The sequence below is a fragment of the Bufo gargarizans genome, chromosome 1 (assembly GCF_014858855.1).
Source record: "Bufo gargarizans isolate SCDJY-AF-19 chromosome 1, ASM1485885v1, whole genome shotgun sequence".
Classification (NCBI taxonomy): Eukaryota; Metazoa; Chordata; class Amphibia; order Anura; family Bufonidae; genus Bufo; species Bufo gargarizans.
The window spans coordinates 586,105,211-586,130,703 of NC_058080.1; the positions used below are offsets into that span (position 1 = coordinate 586,105,211).

A 25,493-nucleotide genomic window follows, 5' to 3' on the forward strand; every position below is an offset into this window, starting at 1 on the left:
AGGACAAACGTGAGACAATTTATGGTAGGTAAAGTCAAGAAATTTTTCCCATCTGCATTAACTTCTAGAGAAGGCCACAGGACTGTGATATCGCAGGGTTCTGCAGCACTTTCTAGCATAAAAGAGGTGCATATTGAGGGTCAGTTTAGAGGTATGTGCACAACTGGCCCTCACAAATCAATACAGCGCATATAATGACCATCAAGAATGTTAACAGCTCTGGCCAAAAACATATCTTCTAATCTCCTTCCAGCACTCCAGTCTCTGGGGAGGTTAGAACTTCCCTTTAAAATGATGCCACAGACAGGTAGGCTAAAACAGATGGAACACCCATGGCATGATCTCATTTAAGAGTGCAAGGCTCCCCTGTGATCAATCTTCACTGTCTTTCCTACAGGTTCTTCTACCTTCAGATGTTCCAAAGCTTGAGGAGAACAGTAGTATCTGGGACAGGGAGAAGGCAGATGTAGAAAAGGGGAACTAAGATGCCAATGTACCACACAAGATATTTGTCACAGCCTAGAACAAAAAACAAGATATTGTAAAACCATGAATTATTCAGTTATAATGGTCAGAAGTAAGCAATTTCATATGTGTCATTTTACTAGTTCTAGTGGACACCAGCATAACACCCTCTCATGTAATAACTAGTGGGTTATGGACTGGTGTGCAGAAGAAGGTAAGCAAAATCATTTTGAATATACCGGTATTGATTCTCCATAACAGAGTAGGTTAAAATAAGATAGGCTCCTGTGAAAAAGAAAGACATAGCAGAGCTGGAGAGGGTTCAGAGGAGGGCAACTAAAGTAATAACTGGAATGGGGGGAACTACAGTACCCTGAAAGATTATCAAAATTAGGGTTATTCACTTTAGAAAAAAGACGACTGGGGGGAGATCTAATTACTATGTATAAATATATCAGGGGTCAGTACAGAGATCTCTACCATCATCTATTTATCCCCAGGACTGTGACTGTGACGAGGGGACATCCTCTGCGTCTGGAGGAAAGAAGGTTTGTACACAAACATAGAAGAGGATTCTTTACGGTAAGAGCAGTGAGACTATGGAACTCTCTGCCTGAGGAGGTGGTGATGGTGAGTACAATAAAGGAATTCAATAGGGGCCTGGATGTATTTCTGGAATAATAGCTACTAGAGAGGGGTCATTGATCCAGGGAGTTATTCTGATGGCCTGATTGGAGTCGGGAAGGAATTTTTTCCCCCTAAATTGAGGAAACTTCTACCTCACAGGGGCTTTTCTTACTCTGGATCAACTTGCAGGATAACAGTCTGAACTGGATGGATACATGTCTTCAGCCTTATAAACTATGTTACTATGTTAAAAGGGAATCTGTCACCAAATATTAACATTTTCAACTGTTTCGGCAGCCCTGTAGTTGACATACAAGATATCCCAAACATAGCTTTATTTCTTTTTGTTGATTTTTATAACCTCATTGAAATGACTTTTGATTCCTATGCAAATTAGAAGGAAAGAGCCCAAGGGGCAATACTCATCGAGCTCATGGAGCCCAGCCACTCCCATTTGAATTGAGCCCCATTCCTCCTCTCTAAGGCCTCCTGCACACAACGGTATGGTTTTGCGGTCCGTTTTAAACGTATTCGTTTTTCCATTTTTTTTGTTTCAGTAGTGTTTCTGTTCCGTTTTGCCGTTCCGTTTTTCCGCTTGGTTTCCGTTTGTGATCCATTTTATGCAGATCGCAAATGGAAGCATACAATAATGTTTAAACAGTAAGTACATAAAAAAAATTGGGCTAGGCATAACATTTTCAATAGATGGTTCTGCAAAGACAGAACGGATACGGAAGACATACAGATTCATTCAGGTTTTTTTTTTTGCGAAACCATTGACTTGAATAGAGCCACGGAACGTGATTTGCGGGCAATATTAGGACATGTTCTATCTTTGAACGGAATGAAAATATGGAAACGGAATGGTTCCGCATACAGACCGCATACGGACCGCAAAAAAACGGAACAGAAATGGAAAAAAAAATATACGATCGTGTGCAGGAGGCCTAACACTTTTCTCCACCTTCCTCCACTCCTGACATCATTAAGACACTGCTTGAAATCTCACATGACTGGATTGTCTGCACTGCACAGACTTCGGGCTCATGTGCAGAAGATACGATAATGCCGCTGCCCACAGAAGGGCACAGACAGCGCAGGTGCGAACAGAGCATAGCTGTGCACCTGCACAAGATTTCAAGAGGTGGCTTGATGATGTTGGGAGCGGAGGGAGGTGGCGAAAAGGTGCAGAGGAGGAATGGGGCTTGATTCAAATGGGAACGGCAGGGTTCTTTTCTTCTAATTTGCTCATGAGTTATTTTTTAAAGGCTATAAAAATCAACAAAAGGGAAAAAATGTACGTTTGGGATACACTGTATATTAACTACAGGACATCCGGAATAGTTTAAAACTAAATTGCGTGTGGTGGTAGATTCCCTTTAGAAAAATGTTCTAGGATAATGTCCCATATGGTATTGAAATGTGACATAGGTAAAACATCATACCATTAGCCATAATGTCAATTAATTCACACCTTATGGAAATAAATAACTGAACAGAAATCAATCACCAGTTCAGTGTACTCACTCAGCTGACTTCCAAAAGTGCCCTGGATGAGACAGGCGTCTGTTTCGCTTTGGCAGTTTTTCCAGCATCTCCATCAGTTTGGTGAAACTTGGCCTTTCTTCCTGCTCATAGGCCCAGCAGAAAAGCAAAATATCCTAAAACATAAAAAATATCACTCAGAATAAAACAACACGAAGAGAGGTAAAAATTATATGCACAAAGATACTTTAAACATGTTTGGGATGAAAAAATAATATATAGAGGGCAACAAATATGTACTGTTGTGGAAATTGTATTAGGATGTGTATTTAATAAATTGTGTATTGTCATCATGTCTCTCAGTGTCAGGGTAAACCATGGGAGTGGATATCTTCCCGTGTATGTGGAGACAGAGCTGCTGGGCGCAGAGGTCTCCGTTTGCGAATGGTCCATGTGCTAAGCACTGGGCTGTGGGCCGGGGGAGACTGATGTGTTCAGCAGAGCATTGTTTTGTTGGCTGATTGTTGAGGAAGGGTTGAGACGTATGCATATATATCCATGCATGCCTGCAAACACGTGCGGGCATGTATGGTATATATATGCATACATTAACCACCGCATCATGGGGTGATGTGCGCAGATGTGCCCAGCATCTGCCCACGTCTGCCCATGGTGATCCCCAGGGGCTCATGGTGGCCCCTGTGGGAAATATGTGGTCCCTGGAAGCTGTGCCCCCTTATAATCCCCCTTATATTAGTATATATGTGCCCCCTTATATGTGTCCCCTTATAGTTAGTATATATTTCCTGTATGACTGTGTATATATTGGCCCTGTATGGCAAGTGGGGACATATGCATGTCCCCTGTATGTGATGCCCCAGATATATGCGAGGGTGTGTGTATATATAGATATGTGTGTATGTATTTGCACACGTGTCTATGTATATACACTTGTGCCTGCATGACAGTATGTATGTGGGCTTATTGCTGCCCATTCATACCCCCGGTTCAATTCCAACTGTTATCAACAGAGTTGTTTAGAGAAAAACTTGTGCTGATAGCCTGTAGGATAACAGCTGATTAGCATCTAGTCCCCTTTTGTTCAGGCCCAAAGCAATCAGACTCTTTGGCACCATTTGTGAGGGGACATTCTAACCAGAGACATCAAAAACCACACTATGATGTCACATGCCTGAGGAAGGAGGAGGGGGCTGTTTTGGGGCTATAATAACCCAAACCGAACAGAGGTGGGCCCTCTCTTGCAACCAGACTAGAAGCAGAGACACATGAGGACTGCTGCCTGAAGGAAGAGAGGCCCATTTGGCCCTGGAGATGGCTGAGTATACGCTGGCATGGCATTGTACCTCCCTTGCAGTGCCAACCATATTCACCCCCCTTATTTCCCTACCACTATCCTAACCCTTTGTATCCCAGACCCCATGCTGCCCCTTGTTACCCCTGATTAACCCTACTGTTTAACCTCTTCCCTGCCACCCCAGCTCCCCTGCTGGTCTCATACCCCTGAATGTTTAACCCCTTCCCTGCCAGGACCCTGGTGGCCCTGATTCTGTGCCCCTGATGTCCCTAATCCATTAACCCCTGGTGGTAACCCCTGCTTAAACCCTGCCACCCCCCCCCCCCCCCTCACTGTACACTTGCAGGGTATTTATCCCCTGCATTGCTGTACAGTTCTGATATCACCACCCCATTGTTAATCCTTAGTGTTTGTGGTTGGCTTACACCCCTGTAAGACCACCGTCTACCCTCGTCGCACCCCATAGGGATAGAATTAGTCGGGTGGGTTGTTAATATTACTTGTATGTGTGTATTGTATAGTTAGTTTGTGGGTGGAATTTGGGAACGTGTAGTGTAGTTATTGTATATGTGTAGTGCTGTGTATTGTTAGTGTATTGCGTGCTTAGTGTGTTAAATAAATATCGTTATATTTGTACCCTTTGTGTAGCGTATACTTGTTAGCGGTAGTGAGTAAGGCGCATGCAGCTAGCATTAGTGATTAGTGTAAAGCATAGCGAAAGTATTGTGTTGTTATTATATAAAGGCATAAATAGGCGGAGTCAACACTAGACGGCTCCTCCTATTTAGGAATATTAATTATCGATATTCGCATAATATTGGTGATTAATATTCCCCCTTTACATTGGCGAGTCAGGCCCACTGCTTAGATTTTGAAATCTGTGTTTGGTTTTGAGGTTAGAGGTTGGTTGTCCTGTGAATTGTCAGGCAAGAGACGTGGTCAGCGGTCTGAGCGTCTAGGACCTGATAATTCGGACAGGTGACGCGACTCTTCCTTATGGTGTTTGAGGCTAGAGGTCGGTTGTTCTGTGAATTGTCAGGCAAGAGAGACGTGGTCAGCGGTCTGAGCGTTTAGGAGAGACGTGGTCAGCAGTCTGAGCGTCTAGGACCTGATAATTCGGACAGGTAACGCGACTCTTCCTCACAGCACCAAGCGCAGATCAAAATCTTTAGCAGAGAATCTATAATTGTTCTGTGAATTAATATTTTGCTATTTGCTTTACACGGTCACTGCATCGCTCAAGTGATTGCGAGGGAGAAGAGGACAAGGAGATCCATCTTCGTGGGAGCAGCGTACAAAGTCAGGCTGGTCGGGAAGAGGCGATCCGGGAAAATTGACTTCTTCCAAGCAGCTGCTAGGACAAAGAGGTATGGCCCCAAGGAAAAGATGGACGCTCAAACGGTGAGTATGGACTTCCCCACACTGCAACACTTGAGCAGACACAGCACATTCAATCCCATCCTCCCCATCACATACAAGTCAGCAGAAATGCTGTGGTCCGATTTGTTGGCACAGGCTTGTAGTTATGACAAGCTTTGTGTGAACAAACGGATGGTGTTAAACAAGGCCACCAAACGGCTTCAGATGCTGGCCAAACTCGTTCATACGTTTGAGGCTAGCATCTGTAAGCCAAAGGAAGTGGCGCTGGTGTCTCAGTCAACGGAGACAATTCCTCCGGCCGGTCACTGCCAGTGCTGTGCCAATAATTCCGACCAGGTTTTGGCATTACGGGCACAGCTGGCGGAGAATGTGCAGTCTACTGTTGACCGAGAATGCGCAGGTGGCTAGGATACAGTCACAATTAGTGGAGCTGCAGAAGGAGGAAATTGAGGCTAAGTTGACCCAGTCTTATACTGAGGTCAAGGCCTTCAAGGAGCGGACTGCCTCTACTAATATGACGGTAGCCAAATTGAAGGCTCAGGTTGCTGTAAGCTCCCAGATAATGACTGGCATGCAACAGGTCATCACCAAGTTGGTGCCGGCCCTTTCTTTTCCCATAAAGTCAGGGTCGGAATATCCCAAAACTTTGCCCTATACAGGGCAAATAGGGGGGAGAGTAGTCTGTGACAGGCCAAATCACCAGACCAAGCCTGTCCAGACTAACAGAGATTTTTCCCTGACTTTGGGGAAAAGAAACATCATGAAAAGTGCCTCCCTGAAGATGGAACAATTCAGGGAGCGCGGTTGCAGTGTGGACGGACCTAAGCCATGCTGGGCAAACATCAAATGTTTTGCGTGTGGTGGCTTGGGTCATATAGCGAAGCACTGCAAAACATACAGGACAGTAAGCCCAATCAGGTGCTTCAGGTGTGGGAACAAAGGACACATTGCAAGGAATTGCCCTTGTGCAAGTAATTGCAATGTGTCCAGTGATGGGAGGCAGGTAACGAATGGTGCAGCGGGGTCTAGTCAGCTTGGCCATAAAGGGGTAACCTCTTGGCAGCATCATCAGCTGCTGAGGGGCCAGAGTGGCCAAGCTAGGCTAGGCAACATTTGACACCCCTGTACTATTTGTTACACCGTTTGTTCCCTGTACATGTCCGTGTTGTGTGTTTTTGTTGTCTGTTGTAACGTTCTTCTTAATGTTGATGGTGGTCCTTGTCTATGAGTGTGTTCCACCATGCTGATTTATGTAGTGTTGTAAGTCCCGTATGCTGTCTTGTTTCATTCTGTGTCCCCTTGGAGTGGAGCAGTGTTATACTGTGGATCGAGAACGTATAGGGTCGCGAGCAGATAATATCACACGGGAAATCCTGCTGGTCGGGAGAAGGCATAAGGACCTTCTTCATGCAGCACACAAAGGATGATGTGATATTATTCTGGGCAACCAGGGTCTCGGATCAATACGGATAACACTGTTGTGCTCAAGGTTTTCGGTAGGGCTGTGTTGCGCTGGGGACTGGGGCGGACAGACAACATTGGTGTAATGTTGTGCTGCGCACTTAATTCTAGTCCGAGCAGGTAGCACAGCTCTGATAGGGATTGGACGCAGAGTGTTTGGCAGCAGAGTGTGGACTGTGTTCTTGTGTTGTGGGGTCCTGAGGAGCCGGGGCATGCCTATGCCGTTGGTTCTGCGGGCCTCCACAAGATGGGATCACAGGGGGAAGTCAGCCTGGGTACACATGAGTGGACAGGGATGCGGTGCCATCAAGATGGTGCTTTGTCCACAGAACTCCAGTTATCCTAACCTAGTAGGGAGGCCATCCTTATCTGTTGGTGCAGAGGGATGTGTAGCAGAGGACACGCTCCTCTGAAGGTAGGGTGTTCAGACACCAGTGTTGGGATAATGAGGAGTCCTGTGAGATAAAGGGCAGCCCAATACCTTTCTCTACCCATGGGTCAAAGGTATTGGTGCTGGGAATTTTTGTACATTTAACTGCACCGTTAGGGGAGAAATTCCCCTGGGAGCGCCTGGTATTTTCTTCTGCCATAGATTTTATATGGAGCGGAAGAAAAACGCAGGAGAGGCCACGGAAGAGGCCAGCTATTCCCCCTGACACTTTTGTGAGGCTGCAGAGGATCCCACTGGATTTTGGCAACCAAACGACCTCTGCCTAGAGGTGTCTTAGAGATGGAGGACTGTGCCACAATCCAGCGGGAGCGTTATCTCAGACTCTGGAGGAAGATTTGGAGACGTTCGGGTGGAAGAGCATATCACTTGTTTCACCCAGTGAAACTTCTTCTGGTTCTGGTGATCGTCATCTACAGTCGGAGGGTCAAGGGACTTATTGACCAAAATACACCAGAACCAGACAGAACTGTACAGAACTATCCGGAGGAGGAGGCTCAGGACATAACCAAACATTGTTCCTGTAGCCAAATATTATTGTATGGACACACATTGTTTTCTATGAGGGTTCGGGATGTATAACTTGTACTACCCTGAAACCCCATAGCACATTGTATTGGATTTTGTTTGTCGTCGATGGTGTACCCATAGACACTCTAGGTACAAATGTGTGACGGCCCAAAACTCGCCCAACACACTGCGGTGAGCTATCATTTGACTGTACACATTTGTATCCTATAGTCGTTTCCCATTGACACAGGGGTCTACGACCTACCTGTGTCTTTGGAGGTAGAGAGGAATGCCAGGTTGCATGAGTCTCTATGGGTACACACATGTAATGGAATTTGGTGGTGTTGGGAGGGATGTAACATGTATTTTGTGTGAATGGGGATAAGGTTAGGACACGATAGGGACAGGCAACCCTTTCCCCCAATATATTGTCGTATTATATAGTCCGACAACAGGGGGATTGTTGAGGAACGGTTGAGACGTATGCATATATATCCATGCATGCCTGCAAACAAGTGCGGGCATGTATGGTATATATGAGCATACATTAACCACAGCATCATGGGACGATGTGCGCAGATGTGCCCAGCATCTGCGCACATCTGCCCATGATGATCCCCAGGGGCTCGTGGTGGCCCCTGTGGGAAATATGTGCCCCCTTATATTGTAGGGGCTTGTGCCCTCTTATATTGTAGGGGCTTGTGCTCCCTGATATATATGTATGTGCCCCCTTAAGAGATATATATATCATATAATGCCCCCTGTATCATATTATGCCCCCTTATCATATCCCCATACCATATAAACCCCCCCTACATGGACCCAGATGCATCAATGTGAATGTGGCCCAAGCATTCACATTGATGTATTCTGAGTAAAGGCGCCAGGATGACCAGATAAGGTCCGGTCATTCTGGTGACCTCAAAAGGATTCAAATTCTAATGAATTTGAATCCTTTTGTTCTAATTATCTGCAGCCCTGCTGGAGATAATTAAACATGATAGAGAGAGTGGAGACACCTCCGCTCCCTCTATTATGTGCATTCCGGCATCGCAATTACCATTGCGATGTCCGGAATGCCGAGAGCTACAGGCGGGAGATCAAAGGATCTCCCGCCTGTCTGCAGTGCGTCCCCGATGTGCGGGCCGGCGCAGTGACGTCATATCACTGCGCCGGCCCACGTGGATGATGGGGGCGCGCGGCGCGGGAGTGCGGACCGCCGGGGTTAAATGCCGGCGGCCCCGGCACTCCAGCAGTCAAGGTCTGGGCCCCCCACGTGAGAAGAGGAGCGCATCCTGCGCTCAGGAGAGGGCCCCCCCCGACCGGACCCCCACCTGTAAGGCGAGCGCTTCCTGCGCTAGAAGAGAGCCGGCCGCCCACCCTCCCTGAAGGATCATCCCCTGGACTGACGAGCCCCCCTGGACAACGAGCAGGATCATAAGTATCGCGCTATTAACCCCCCCCACTATCCCACCAACGAAACCCCATTAACCCCCCACTATCCCACCAACGAAACCCCATTAACCCCCCCCACTATCCCACCAACGAAACCCCATTAACCCCCCACTATCCCACCAACGAAACCCTATTAACCCCCTCCACTATCCCACCAACGAAACCCTATTATATTAACCCCTGCCATACCCCCACTCCCCTGGTTATTATATTAACCCCTGCCATACCCTCATTCCCCTGGTTATTATATTAACCCCTGCCATACCCTCATTCCCCTGGTTATTATATTAACCCCTGCCATACCCTCATTAACCCCTGCCATACCCCCACTCCCCTGGTTATTATATTAACCCCTGCCATACCCTCATTCCCCTGGTTATTATATTAACCCCTGCCATACCCACATTCCCCTTGTTCTGATTCCCCTGATTAACCCCTGCCATACCCCCATTCCCTTGGTTATCACCCCTGCATTGCTGTACAGCTCCCCATTGTCAACCGTTTGTGTTTGTGGTCTGCTTTACCCCAGCACGACCACCGTAGATCCTCGTCGTACACCTTAGGAATAGAATTAGTCAGGTGGGTGGGTTGTTAATGTTACTTGTATGTGTGTATTGTATAGTTAGTTTGTGGGTGGAATTTGGGAACGTGTAGTGTAGTTGAGTACTGTATATTTAGTGTTGTGTTGTCAGTATTGCGTGCGGAGTGTATTGTAATAAATACTGTGTTACTTGTACCCTTTGTGTAGTGTGTACTTGTTAGCGGTAGTAAGTAAGGCGCATGCAGCTAGTATAGTGATTAGTGTAAGGCAGAGCGAAGATATTGTTGCTATTATTATATAAAGGTATAAATAGGCGGAGTCATCACTAGACGGCTCCTCCTTTTTAGGAATATTAATTATCGATATTCGCATAATATTGGTGATTAATATTCCCCCTTTACACTGATGTATAGAAGCCGACTAGGGCCCCCGCGCAAGACGCGGATTTATTGGCTTGGTGTGGATGCATTTGTTAAGAGAACAATATATGAAAGGAACGTGCTTTTGTTGTCTCTAGTGCGCTTGATCAGCCGCTGGAGATAATGATGTTGTCCTGTAAATAAACATGCATGAGGATCATAGTAACTTTATCTGGCATTGATCACTAAACAAGGCTGGATAACGTTTGCTCCAGTGGTAATAGGTGTTAGCTGGCTATGTTATTCTAAATGATGGTGTCTTGTCTTTCTATGTCATCACTTCCTGTATGTCATCACTTCCTGTATGTCATCACTTCCTGCATCCTTGCTATATGAAGTAAGTGGTCGGGTGATGGGGCAGCCCCTTTTCTATTGTTACACCTTTTGTGAGTAAATAAAAGTAAACAGACTGGGCAGGAGCTGGGAGGAGTGCTCAGCAAGAACTCAAGATGGTAACACCTTTGTCTGACTGAGTCGTGAAGATATTTACCTTTCCTTACACAAAGTCTGATGCGAGCGGATTTCTACTATTAATATTTCTACAACAGTACTGTATGCTTAAAGAAGTATTTTGGACTTAAAAGCGTTTTCCGAGATATTTTAACGGATCGATGGGGGTCAAACACCCAGGATAACCAAAGATCAGCTGTTTGAGAAGGCACCGGCGCTTGCAGTGGTTGTACAGCCTTCTCTTAGCTCACCAAGCACAGTGCAGTACATTGTTTTGTGGCTGTGCTTAGTATCGCAGTTCAGCCCCATTCACTTCAATGGGGCGAAGGGTGCGCCTAGACCATGTGACTGATGAACATGACGTCACATGGCCTAAAGAAAGCTGTGAGAAGACCACGGCACAAAGCTTCTTAAACAGCTGATTGCTGAGGGATCCCGAGTGTCAAACCTCCACTGATCAGATACTGATGACCTATCTACAGGATAGGTTAACAGTAAAAATATCTCAAAAATACCTTTTAATGGGGCCGCAAAAGATGCGGACAGCACACTGTGTGCTGTCCGCATCTGCACTTCCGTTCCACGGCCCCACCAAAAAATAGAACATGTCCTATTCTTGTCCACAGCCATGGACTAGAAAAGGCATTTCTATTATAGTGCCGGCCATGTGCGGTCTGCAAAATGCGGAACGCACATGGCCGGTGACTGTGTTTTGTGGATCCACAATTTGCGGACCGCAAAACAATTGCAGACGTGTGAATGGACCCCAATCCTGAGGGAGCAGGTCTGCCTTTGCGCACAGAACATCACTGTGAAGGCTGTGCTGGTTGGATCAACAAGCTATGCTCCCTGCATTGGCTATCTGCTGGCTGAGCAGTCTGCCCTGTGTCTCCTCCCACTCGATTCTTCAGCAAAGTTTAACCCCTTCTACTATAAGCAGCTTAGACTCAGGGTTGGAGGCTCTGCCTCAGGTGCTACAGAGTTTCCGCTTCTCCAGGCACTGAAGAGATAAATGCTGTGTGCAGGATCTTTCCTCCCTCCTCACCCTCCAAACACAGAACTGAGGAATTCTCTCCTCTGTACTCTTCTGCTGGCTGTGAGGAAGTGTCTGCAGAGCATTGCAAGAACAGGTAGGGGAAAGATCCTGTGTGTATCACCAATGCCATTGTACTGTACAGTTGAGACTTGTAGTCTCATACAGACAACACGAGTATCCCAGCAGTTAGAGTGCAGGCAGGGCAGCAATTTTATTCAATCCCTTTGCAGAGCAGGGGGAGGGGAAAGACAGACTTTGTTGACACCCACAAATATTCATGCCCCTACAGCTCTGCAACTGCATGTAAACAAAGGGCCAGAACAGGGAACTAGGAAAATGAGTAAAAAAAAAAAAATATATATATATATATATAAATGTTCCTATTTCTGTAGGAACATCTAGTAGTGTTTATCAAATGAACAAAAATTCCTAGTTGGATAAATAATCATATAAAAATTTCTATCTGAATATTAAAATGATCCTTAATGGCCTGCTGCATGAAATGCTTACACAGAAAACAATTTGATAAGCAGGTTCTGCATATGACGATAAGGCTTAATTCCTGCAGCATATTTCATGTTAGCATTAGTTCCACATTTGAAAGGTGCTGAATATATATTATTGTCCATGAGAAGGGTCTGGCATCACTGCTCTAGCTACAGAAAATGTCACAAAAAAATAGTTATCTGTGGTGGAAAGCATCTTGTGAGACTAGTTTGACTTACCGATATCTCTTTCCCCATTCCAATTTGGCTAAGATTTGGCTTCATGCCTGTTCCCACTTGCCAGATAATAGCCTCTGCAGGTTGGCTTTTGAATGGCCACTCCCGAGCATGTAATTCATACCAAATAGTTCTGTGGATATGCAATACAGGATTAATATACCAGGAGTATAATGCAGTTGAAAATGTTTATGTACCGCTTTAAAAAAAAATTGGATTGAATTTGATGTTATCAAAAGTGAGGCAAAAATAATAGAAAAATATTTAAAATTACGGTTAACCATTGAAATCTCTATATATTTAGGGGAGCACGATTTTCCTGCCACCCATCCTTAATTTAAAAAAAAAGTACAGTGCCTTGTACTCAAAGTATTCACCCCTTTGGTGGTGTTCCTGTTTTGTTGCATTACAACCTGGAATTAAAATGGATTTTTGGCAGCTTGTGCCTACCACTCTGAAGGTGCAAAATATATTTTATTGTGACACAAACAATTAATACAAAAAACAGCAAACTTTAATGTGCCTCACAAAAAATCGGCATTTTTTAGCTACCCTTTTTCTGCAATTACAGATGCTAGTCTCTTGGGTTGTGTCTCTATTAGCTTAGCACATGTAGACCCTGGGTGTCTGTCTATTCTTCCAGGAAAAAAGGATCCAACTCCTTAAAGTTAGATGGGTTGTGATAGTGTCCAGCAGTTTTTAAGTCATGCCACAGGTTCTGAATTGCACTGAAGTCTGGGCTTTGAATGGGCCATTCTTTCCTTTAACCCCTTAGTGACCAAGCCTGTTTGGGCCTTTATGACCAAGCGTTTTTCTTCCTTTTTTCATGGTCTCGTTCCAAGAGCTATAACTTTATTTTTTCGTCTATATAGCTTTATGAGGGCTTGTTTTTTACGGGACAAGTTGTAGTTTTTAATGGCACCATTTTGGGGTACACATAACTTTCTGATTAACTTTTATTAGCTCTTTCTGGGAGGGAGATGGGGAAAAATAGCAATACTGCCACTGCGTTTTTACATTATAAATTTTCCGGCGTTCATTTTTCGGTACAAATAACATAATATCTTTATTCTCTGGGTCGGTACGATTACAGTGATACTAAATACTACTTATATATTTTTTTAGTTTTACTACTTTTTTTTTCCAATAAAACCCCTTTTATTAACCCAAAAAATGATTTTGCATTGCCACTTCACAAGACCCATAACTTTTTTTTTTCTTTTTCTATGGAGTTGTGTGAGGGCTTGATTTTTGAGGGACAACTTGTATTTTTCATTGGTATCATTTTGGAGTAAATGCCGCTTTTTGATCGCTTGTTATTATGTTTTTTTTTAGTGGAAACTAAGAATAAATTACAAATTCTTTATTTTTTTTTGTTTTTTATGGCGTTCACCATAGGGAATAATTTATGTAATATTTATGTAGTCCGGGTCGTTACGGACGCGGCAATACCAAACATATGGGGGATATTTTTTTTTTTGCTATTTTTTTCATTTCAATGGGAAAAAATGAATTTTTTTTATTTTATGGAATTTTTTTTATTTAATAAATGTGTATTTTTTTTACTACTTAAAAGTCCCACAAGGGGACTATAATATACAGTATTTTGTTTGCTTTTAAAATGTAATGCATTATCTCTATAATGCATTACATTTCAAAAGCAATGCTATTCAAAGATTGACCAGCAGGCTGCGCCAGAGAGGCACAGCCTGCTGGAGAGAACTGAAGACAGGCTCGGGGCCCTGATCTGAAGCGAGGTAAGCTTCACAACACATCAGCACCCCGCGATCGCATTTTCGGGGTGCTAATGGGAGACAGAGGGAGTCCGCTCCCTCTGTCACCACTTTACATTTAGCGGGCGCCACTGCACCCGGCATGTAAAGGGTTAAACAGCCCTGATCGGCACTTCTGCCGATCAGGGCTGTTAGAGCAGGGCCCCGACTCTCATGCGAGAGCCGGGTCCGCGCTCAGACTGGGCCGCCGTAAAAACACGGCGGCCCAGCCTAAGGCCCCTTAGTGACCACCGTAAAAACACATATGGGTGGTCACTAAGGGGTTAATCCTGACAAGTTTTCTACTCCCTGCCAATCAAAAGCATTAGCACATCATAATGCTGCTACCACTATGCTTCAGTGTAGGAATGGTTTTCTTGGGGTGATGGGAAGTCCTGGACTTGTGTTACACATAAATGTAGGTGAGCCACGTGTAGGAAGAGCTCCTTTTAATAGAGCTCGCTGTTCCCGCATCGAGGGTGCGCATGCGCCATGTGTGGCGTGTCATGCCTCATTGTGGGATGCCTAATGTTTGTGTGAATGAATGGATCTTATGGCTGGTATATTTGTATAATAGATGTAGTATGGATGAGGCAGTTACTTGTCAATTGAAAAAAACAGGCTTGGTTGTTACGATAAAACATGTCAGGTAAATATATCATATAGGAGACACACACAGTGATATTTGAGAAGTTAAATGAAGTTTATTGGATTTACAGAAAGTGTGTATAATTGTTTAAACAAAATTAGGCAGGTGCATAAATTTGGGCACTGTTGTCATTTTATTGATTCCAAAACCTTTAGAACTAATTATTGGAACTCAAATTGGCTTGGTAAGCTCAGTGACCCCTGACCTACATACACAGGTGAATCCAATTATGAGAAAGAGTATTTAAGGGGGTCAATTGTAAGTTTCCCTCCTCTTTTAATTTTCTCTGAAGAGTAGCAACATGGGGGTCTCAAAACAACTCTCAAATGACCTGAAGACAAAGATTGTTCACCATCATGGTTTAGGGGAAGGATACAGAAAGCTGTCTCAGAGATTTCCGCTGTCTGTTTCCACATATTGAGGAAATGGAAGACCACAGGCTCAGTTAAAGTTAAGGCTCGAAGTGGCAGAAAAATCTCGGATAGACAGAAGCGCCCAATGGTGAGAACAGTCAGAGTCAACCAACAGACCAGCACCAAAGACCTACAACATCATCTTGCTGCAGATGGAGTCACTGTGCATCGTTCAACCATTCGGCACACTTTACACAAGGAGATGCTGTATGTGAGAGTGATGCAGAGGAAGCCTTTTCTCTGCCCACAGCACAAAAAGTGCTGCTTGGCATTTATGCAGAGGAACAAGTACAACCTTCTGGAATGACCATCTCAGTCCTCAGACCTGAATAGAATTGGAAATCTGTGGTGTGACTTAAAGAGAGCTGTCCATGCTCGGAAGCCATCAAACCTGAATGAACTAAAGATGTTTTGTAAAGAGGAATGGTCCAAAATACCTTCAACCAGAATCCAGACTCTCATTGGAACCTACAGGAAGCGTTTAGAGGCTGTAATTTCTGCAAAAGGAGGAACTACTAAATATTGATTTCATTTCTTTTTTGTGGTGCCCAAATTTATGCACCTGCCTAATTTTGTTTAAACAATTATAGCACACTTTCTGTAAATCCAATAAACTTCTCAAATATCACTGTGTGTGTCTCCGATATGATATATTTAACTGACATTTTTTATCGTAACAACCAACGATTTATACAGGAAAATCATGATGATTAACAAGGTTGCCCAAACTTTCGCATCCCACTGTATATATATATATATATATATTATATATAGAAGGAAAAACTCCACGGCACTTCCAAAAATAACGTGCGTATTTTATTCCACCAGATGCGACGTTTCGGTCCTTTCAATGGAACCTTTCTCAAGCAAGGTTCCATTGAGAGGACCGAAACGTCGCATCTGGTGGAATAAAATACGCATGTTATTTTTGGAACTGCCATGGAGTTTTTCTTTCTTTATATATTTGGTTGGTGGATCGCACCTATAGCCGCTAGCACTCCTACTCCTCAGTCTTTATTGCGGTGCTGCCCAGTGTTATATTTTTTCTATATATGTATATAAATCTCCATATACATATATATAGAATTCAATTTTAGTTAGGCAGTGTTAGTGTAGATTTTTGCACGCAACATGTTTGTGTGTGCGTGCATCATGCAATTTTTTTAAAAACTTTTTTTCTCTACTCCTTTTCTCTATAAGGCGTCATGCACACGACCGTTGTTGTGTTCCGTGTCCGTTGTTCCGTTTTCCGTGATTTTCTGCGGACCCATTGACTTTCAATGGGTCCGTGCAAAATTAAAAAAATGCACCGTTTGTCATCCACGTCCGTGATCCGTGTTTCCAGTCCGTGAAAAAAATATGACCTGTCATATTTTTTTCACGGAGAACGGTTCGCGGACCCATTCAAGTCAATGGGTCCGTGAAAAAATACGGAGGCACACAAGATTGTCATCCGCATCCGTGTCCGTTTTTTTCCCTATCATTTGCAAGGCAAACTTGACTTAATTTTTTTTTCTATTTCCTTCATGTCTGGTGATCCTCCAAAAATCAAGAAAGACACACGGAAACAAAAATGGACACGGAACCCCGTTTTGCGGACCGTGAAAAAATACTGTCGTGTGCATGAGGCCTTACTCAAATTTATTACAAGCCCCTTCACGTGTGAAAACCCAACGTACACACCCCTCACACTAAATAAAGGTTTACACATTTCACACGTCACACCCCAATAAAATAAAAATGGCCTGTGCTTCCCATACTCATCTTCTCCTCTACCCCCGGATCATCATCATCTGCTGATGAGGGACCCTCTAGAAGGCAACCCAGAATAACAGCTGAGGCAGCCCCTCAGGGTGAGCCCATATGGACCCCACCTTAGACTGTGCGGGCTTCATTAAACTATATTTTTTCAAAATCTTCTTCTCTAAAGATTTTGTAAATTTAATAGTGGCCCAATCCAATTTATACACCCAGCAATTCATTGATCAGAACCCTACATCGGCATATGCTAGACCCCTAAGTTGGACCCCAGTAAGTGCAGCAGAGGTGATTAAGTTTTTGGGACTGCTGCATATGGGCGTTGTAAAGAAGCCAAACGTTAGACAATATTGGAGTTCGGACATTTTCTACCAGACTCCAATTTACAGTAAGACCATGACCCGGAAGCGATTTGAGTCAATTAGGAAATTCCTACACTACAACGACAATGCACAGTGCCCATCCGAAAATGACCCAACATTTGACCGTCGGTTCAAGGTTAGGCCTGTCAATGACTACTTTAACACCAAGTTTGCTGAGGTGTACAACCCAGATAAAAATGCGTGAAAATCGCACCGCATCCGCACTTGCTTGCGGATGCTTGTGATTTTCACGCAGCCCCATTCACTTCTATGGGGCCTGCGTGTGAAAAAAGCACAATATAGAGCATGCTGCGATTTTCACGCAACGCACAAGCGATGCGTGAAAATCACCGCTCATGTGCACAGCCCTATAGAAATGAATGGGTCCAGATTCAGTGGGGGTGCAATGCGTTCACCTCACGCATTGCACCCGCGTGGAAAACTCGCCCGTGTGAAAGGGGCCTAAGAGTTTGGACTATTTGGTCAAGTCCATTATAAACTCTAAATTAACACACATTTAAATTCCAGATTGTAATGCAACAAAACTAGAAAAACACCAAAGAAGGGAGGTGGCACTGTACATGCTCAGTTAAATGAACCACGATCCTTTGTTTGTAATGTAACATTCCTTGGAATTATTGTTGTTTTCTATTATGCAGTCTCCCACCACACTAAAATATTTTATTAATTCTACTTACCCAAGTGCAAATACATCAGAGTGCTTTGAGAATGGAAGTTTATCCTCCTCCGTGTCAGGAGACAGCTGCCGTATTATTTCAGGAGCCAAATGACAAAGCCAACCATTAGGGATCCGCAGCTTGTCTACTCGTCTGATCAATGCAAAAAAGAGTAGTCTATATAAATATTTGTGCCATGGATTAGATCTATTCCATGTATTTAAACATGGCGATAAACAAATGAAATAACAGGAGTAATGAAACATCTGCTGTCCAACAGAAGGATGTAAGGAGTGCCTCAGGAGTCTTATGACCACAGACATGCTTAAAGTTGCAGTATACTAACTTTCTTTCAGGTAGAGGAACTTTACTGTGATTATAAAGTTATGTAATTCATCATTTCATTTTCTCAGATCTAAATAAATTTCACTATGGAAAGTTTTGCATACCAACCATTTTATTTTTCAATTGCTGCAACGATTTTCTAAATAAAAAAGCACTTTTACAAAAACTTGGTTATGAATATCATTTGTATGTACAGTTCCTATTATTAAAGCACCATTCATTCCATGGTGCAATACATATGAAAAGGGGTGTACATTTATAATACAAAAGCATTGCAATAAGCACGAACAAGACAAGTTACAAACTGGTATAGAAGGAGAGAGGACCCTGCCCGGAAGGGTTTACAATTTATAAGGGATGGGGGAAGCATACAGTAGGTGAGGATAAAGCTGGTCATCCGGCGGTATAGTGGCAGCAGGGTTACTGTAGGCTGTAGGCTTATCTAAAGAGGTGGGTTTTCAGGTTTCTTTTAAAGGTTTCCATGGTAGGTGAGAGTTTGATATATTGGGGTAGAGAGTTCCAGAGTGTAAGGGATGCAGAGAAGAAATCTTGAAGGCGATTGTGGGAAGAGGTAATAAGAGGAGAGCAGAGAAGGTGGTCATGTGAGGATTGGAGATTACCTTAGGGGATGTAGCTCTGTGATGTACGGCACAGACAGACTGTGGACGGTCTTATATGTATTTGTTAATATTTTAAACTGAATTTGCTGGGCAATGGTGAGCCAGTGAAGGGATGGGCAGAGAGGAGAGGCAGAGGAGTATGGGGGGGAGCGAGAGATGGATTAACTGGGCAGCAGAGATGAGTATAGACTGGAGGGGTGCAAGAGTGCTAGATGGGAGGCCACAGAGGAGGATCTTACAGTACGCTAGGCGGGAGATAATGAGGGCATGTACAAGCATTCTGTCTGAGGAATGTGCCGATCAAAGAGATATTTTTGAGTTCCTTGGTAGACCTGTGTGTCACCATGATTACAGATGACAAACAAACCCCGTGTAATCTGACCCTGCAGTCATGTGTTACTCTCATCTTTTTAATAACCTTTTAAATTAAGGCAATATGTGGATTGCCGTAACAAGACAAGTTATCAGACTTGGGCTCAATCAGTTTTGAATAAGGACGCCTTGGGGGAGATCTAATTACAATGTGCAAATACATTAAAAGATTATACAGAGATCTTTCTAATGCTCTTTTTATACCTAGGCCTGTAACCATGACAAGGGGGCATCTTGTACATTTAGAGGGATGAAGATTTCACCACCGTCATAGAAGGGGATTACTGTAAGGGCAGTGAGACTATGGGACTCTCTACCACAGAAGGTGGTCATTCCTGGTTGACAGTACAAATTCAAGAAGGGCCTGGAATCTGGATGCATTTAAAGTTGTAGTCATTAGACTTCTAGGCTACCTTCTGGAAAGCCCTCCCAACCGTCTATGCTAGTGAAATGTGCTAAGGTAATGTTTATTTCATGGGGCTGTACTTTTGTAAGCAGTACGGTAGGTGTAATTAAAGTACTGGGGCTAAGCAATTTTGTCCACATTCACACGCAGGTAATGAATGGAGCAGGCTCACAAGGTGAGCTTGCTCCAAAAACAGTGGGTGTCAGAAATGCTTTACAGCTGACACCCGCTTGCTCTTGCCAGCATCTGAGATAATGCTGATCCCAACCATTTATTCCCTCAGCTGCTGTGGTCAATAGTGACTGCAACATCTGAACAGTTAGGCCTCATGCACATGACCGTTGTGTGCATCCGTGGCCGTTGTTCCGTTTTCTGTGATTTTCTGCGGACCCATTGATTTTCAATGGGTCAGTTGAAAACTCGGAAAATGCACCGTTGTTCATCAGCGGCCGTGATCCGTCAAAAAAATATGACCTGTCCTATTTTTTTGACGGACAATGGTTCACGGACCCATTCAAGTCAATGGGTCCGTGAAAGAACACGGATGCACACAAGATTGGCATCCGCGATCCGTGGCCGTAGGTTACTTTCATACAGACGGATCCGAAGATAAAAGCTTTTTCAGAGCTGAGTTTTCACTTAGTGAAAACTCAGATCCGACAGTATATTCTAACACAGAGGCGTTCCCATAGTGATGGGGACGCTTCTAGCTAGAATATACTACGAACTGTGGACATGACTGCCTCCTGCTGCCTGGCAGCACCCGATCTCTTACAGGGGGCTGTGATCCGTACAATTAACCCCTCAGGTGCCGCACCATATCATAGCCCCCTAACAGAGATCAGGGGCTGCCAGGCAGCAGGGGGCAGACCCCCCTCCCTCCTCAGTTTTAATTTCAATGGTGGCCAGTGCGGGCTCCCCCCGGCCCACCCTCCCTCCCTCTATTGTATTAATTTCATTGGTGGCCACTGCGGCCCCCCCTCCCTCCCTCTATTGTATTAATTTAATTGGTGGCCAGTGCGGCCCCCCCCCCGACCCCTCCCTCCCTCTATTGTATTAGTTTCATTGGTGGCCAGTGTGCGGACTCCCCCCCCCGATCATTGGTGGCAGCGGAGAGTTCAGATCAGAGTCCCTGTTTGGTGGTCGCACACTGGCCACCAATGAAACTAAAACAATAGAGGGAGGGAGGGGGGCCGCACACTGGCCACCAATGAAATTAATACAATAGAGGGAGGGGGGGCCGCACACTGGCCACCAATGAAACTAATACGATAGAGGGAGGGCCGCACACTGGCACCAATGAAATTAATACAATAAAGGGAGGGAGGGGGGCCGCACACTGGCCACCAATGAAACTAATACAATAGAGGGAGGGCCGGGGGGGGGGCGCACACTGACCAGCAATGAAATTAATACAATAGAGGGAAGGAGGGGGACCGCACACTGGCCACCAATGAAACTAATACAGTAGAGGGAGGGAGGGGGGCCGGGGGGGGGAACCCGCACTGGCTACCAATGAAATTAAAACTGGGGAGGGAGGGGGGTCTGCACCTGAGGGGTTAATTGTGCTGATCACAGCCCCCTGTAAGAGATCGGGTGCTGCCAGGCAGCAGGGGGCAGTCATGTACACAGTTCTTTGTATATTCTAACTTGAAGCGTGGGAACGCTTCTGTGTTAGAATATACTGTCGGATCTGAGTTTCACAATCTAACTCATATCCGACAGTATATTCTAACATAGAGGCGTTCCCATGGTGATGGGGACGCTTCAAGTTAAAATATTCCATCGGATTGGAGAAAACTCTGATCCGATTGTATAATAGGGACTCCTGACTTTGCATTGAAAGTCAATGGGGGACGGATCCATTTGCAATTGCACCATATTGTGTCAACATCAAACAGATCCGTCCCCATTGACTTGCATTGTAAGTCAGGACGGATCCGTTTGGGTCCGCAAGGCCAGGCGGACACCAAAACGATTTTTTCTTCATGTCCGTGGATCCTCCAAAAAACAAGGAAGACCCACGGAAGAAAAAACGGACACGGATCACGGACCTACGAACCCCGTTTTTGCAGACCTTAAAAAATAATGGTCGTGTGCATGAGGCCTTAGTCAGAGGGAGTGGGCTCCCCTTGTCCTCCAATTGGGCCTGCATGACAAATTTGTGGGGTTCCAATCAGTTGTCATGGCAGCCAGGGCCATTCTGAAGGTCCCCAGGCTTGCCACATTATGGCACCTATCACACTGTACAGTACCTCTGGTAGGGTGTAATAAAATGCCACTGCAGTTTCTATTCACATGAATGCAGAGAAATTGCTATGAATAGTACAATTGATTCAATAATCAGAAATTTCAGTCCCGTAACAGTAAAAAAAAAAAAAAAGTAATCAGCAAAATAAGCTTTTTTAGAGATATTAAAAAAAAAAAAAAAAAAAAATGAAAATACCTTTTCTAATTTATCATATTAAAAATAAAAACAACAAAAAACAAACATAATTGGTATCATATGAAAATGTCCAAACTACTAAAATATCATGTTATTTGTCCAGCACAATGTAGGACTGATATTTTTATTGCTTTGAAATCGCCATTCATTTCATGGCACTGTACATCAAGAGAGGGTTACACCTACTAATATAAAAAATACAAATACGAAAAAACATGAAACTATCAACAAACTGATGCAGAGGGGGGAGGACCCTGCCCGCGAGGGCTTACAATATATAGCACATTCAGTAGGATGATGATGGTGATATTATGACTGGACAAGAATTACTTGGGTTTGGATTTTTTGTTGTTAGCTTTAACCAGCAGGTAGAACAGCGGATAGGACTTTGGATGCCATTGGCATGATTTACGTTACTAAACAAATGCTATTTCCACCTCCTTAGCTGAAGGATAGGTCATCAATATCGGATCGGCAGGGGTGCTGGTAGTCGGGGGTGCTGTTTACTGTATGCTGGGGGTGCTGTTTGAAGAGAACGCAGTGCTCCTGCGAGCATTGCAGTGTAATTACAGCTCCCATTCATTTGAACAGGATGGAGTGTAACTAGAACTGGCCCTTCCTATTCAAAGTGAATGGGACATATTAGCTGTAATTACACTGATTGCCACTACAATGCCGGCAGCGAGCAGGTAAACAATGAAGAGAATGCAGCACTCGTAGAAAGATAAGGTCATCAACATGGATCTCTAATAATCTGTTCTTTCAGATATTCCGTGTAATCTCCAAAGCCTGGTGGTGGTTTACAGAGCAGCTCTCATAAATAAGAAAACATTCTGATGACATTAAAGTGAAATTAGATTATGCATTTGGCAATAAAGACCACAAGACAACAAATCACACCACAAATTGGCCACTGGAAAAAGCAGTAATTACAGAAAGCCTGATGGGATTACTTTCATTGAGTGAAATAACTAGAAAATAGTGTTCTATGAATTAGAATTAAATGGTTTGGAAAAAAGAGAAAATAGAACCTACACCGTAATTTACGAACAAACAAATGTCCAGCTTGAATCGCAACCTCACAGCATTACAGGGTTCCACAGTTTTTAAACGATCTCCTGGATCTAAATACTCTTGTAATTGATTGTAATTGAATATTTTGTATAGCCATTGAGTTATACAATAAAATCTATGTGTATAGCGCCACCTGCTGTTTGTTCCTTTCCTTATTTCTGCATCCAGTCTCAGTAGCATCGTAGAGCTGGACACACATGCTCAATTCCATCCTTCAACTGCCACCAGTCCTATCTTCTGTTAGAAACTGTGACAGTTATAGGGAGAGATAAGCAGCAGAAAAGATACACCCCCAGCTGCCACAGGCAAAAAGCTGCAGCAGAAAAGGAACACCCCCTGAGAAAGGACATGCTCCCTGAACTGTGGCAGGGAGAAAGCTGCAGCAGAATGGATATACGTACACCCCCTGAGCTGCTTTAGAAAGGACACACACCTTAAGAAAGGACACACTCCCTGAGCTGTCAGCTTAAAATAAATCTAGCAGAGCATTTGGAGCAATGTATGGGGGAGATCTCTGGATCCATGGGAGGTACAGGGCTTTACCTTTAGTTTTTTACATTAATCATGGGATAAACCAGTTAACAAAGGATGCACCTAAACCACATAGCATAACAGTTTGCAACATATTTCCAGAAATATGAACAGAACAGTTTGATGGACACTTGTATGATATTTGCAGGATGCAGTAAAAAAAAAAAAAGCCTAAACTGTATGTAGTCTATAAAAATAGAATTCCCCTGCAGAGGCCATATTGTACAACTGTACATTGTGACCTCTGAAATGGACAAATCTTCATCAGCTTTGCGTTACAGATCTCAGTAGGTAGACCAGCAGAGATCAGGGGTTGACTGTGATGAGATGAATGCAGAGGAACTATTGGAATAACAATTATTTCAAAATCAAATCCAATCGTAACAGTATATTACGGAATTTCTTGTTATGACATTCCTTAACCAGGATTTTCACTCCAAATGAAAAAATGCTACATATTAGTAAATATTTTTTGAGCTTTTACCATTTCTTTGACAGCAAGAAGTGCAGCCATATTGCTTGTAATATATCATATGCATATGCAAGTTCTATTAACCCCTTACGGACATCCCCTGTGCATGTACGCTGGATATTGGTTCTTTAAAGATTTGACACAGCAAACACCAGGAGGCAAAGTCCATGATCAGCGAAGTCGTGCACAGACTTTAAGACCCTCAGATACGACCACGGAATCTAAAGAGGTCTTTTTCCAGGAGCGCTATGCTCCCAGGGCCCGAAAGGCTCGCCTGCACCAAGATTGAGGGATTGGAGGCCTGCCATAGCAATTTTCCAAAGGAGCAATGCCACATAGGAACATAGCGAATCTCCCATGGACTGCAATGGTAATTTATTGAAGTCTATGGGAAAAGCAATCCGATGATTGCAAGTTCAAGACTGTAAAAAAAAAAAAAAGTAAAAACCTTTTTTTTTAAATATAAAAAAATAAGAATTCAAATCACCTCCTTTCCTCATATTAAACATAAATATATATAATAAAAAAATAAACATCACTAGTATCATCGAAGGGAGATTTATCAAAACTGATGCAAAGGAAAACTGACTTAGTTGCCCATAGAAACCAATCAGATTGATCCTTTTGTTTTCCAATGAAAAATGAAAGGTAGAATCTAATTAGTTGCTATGGGCAACAAGGCCAGACATTTGGGGTTAAAGCATGATTGTTGTCAGAGGGAATAGCCGCTTTTGTAGTTGCTGTGCTCCATAGATTATACGAAACTTACAAATTCCCATAAGTGAGGAGAAAGCCATAGAGCGGAAAGTGGAATAAGACATCACAAAGGATTGAGATAAGATATTCAAGTCATTTCATTTTATCTTCTGACAATATTCATAGCATGCTCATGTTTCTGGCAGTGAGTGACAAAAATACGATTGCCGAAAAGATATTCCTGTAAAGAATTTCCCCTACATTTACAAAATGCACTGCCCTACTGTTAAGACGGTGGTCCCCGCTAAAGAGTTTTATGTGCATTTCCCGTATGTATGCTACCAAAGAGTTAAAAATATGCATTTCACGTATCTAAGCGTTTTCCTGTGTAATGGGCAGGAAGGAGTTAACAGGCTGTAGCAACCAGTTGCAAGGTGGGGCTGTTTTCCACCCTGCTCATAGGGAGGAGACAGTCAGTATAGCAGGGATCAGCAACCTTCAGCAGGCCAACTGCTGTGAAACTACAACTCCTAGCATGCAAATATGCTCGGCTGTTCTCACAGCTGCCATAGAAGTGAATGGAGCA

The 25,493-nt window shown here is 43.8% G+C and overlaps 1 protein-coding gene across 1 annotated transcript in view; it reads right to left on the bottom strand.

The window, feature by feature from the left end:
• Positions 1-2,615: 2,615 nt before the first annotated feature.
• KSR2 (kinase suppressor of ras 2) overlaps positions 2,616-25,493 on the bottom strand; it is a 569,936-nt gene continuing 547,058 nt past the window's right edge. Inside the window, exons 17-19 of the mRNA XM_044290777.1 lie at positions 17,967-18,098; positions 12,318-12,447; positions 2,616-2,753 (exon numbers count right to left, since the gene is read on the bottom strand). Of these exons, the coding sequence (XP_044146712.1) occupies positions 2,616-2,753; positions 12,318-12,447; positions 17,967-18,098 (400 nt within the window). The remainder of the gene's footprint in view (positions 2,754-12,317; positions 12,448-17,966; positions 18,099-25,493) is intronic.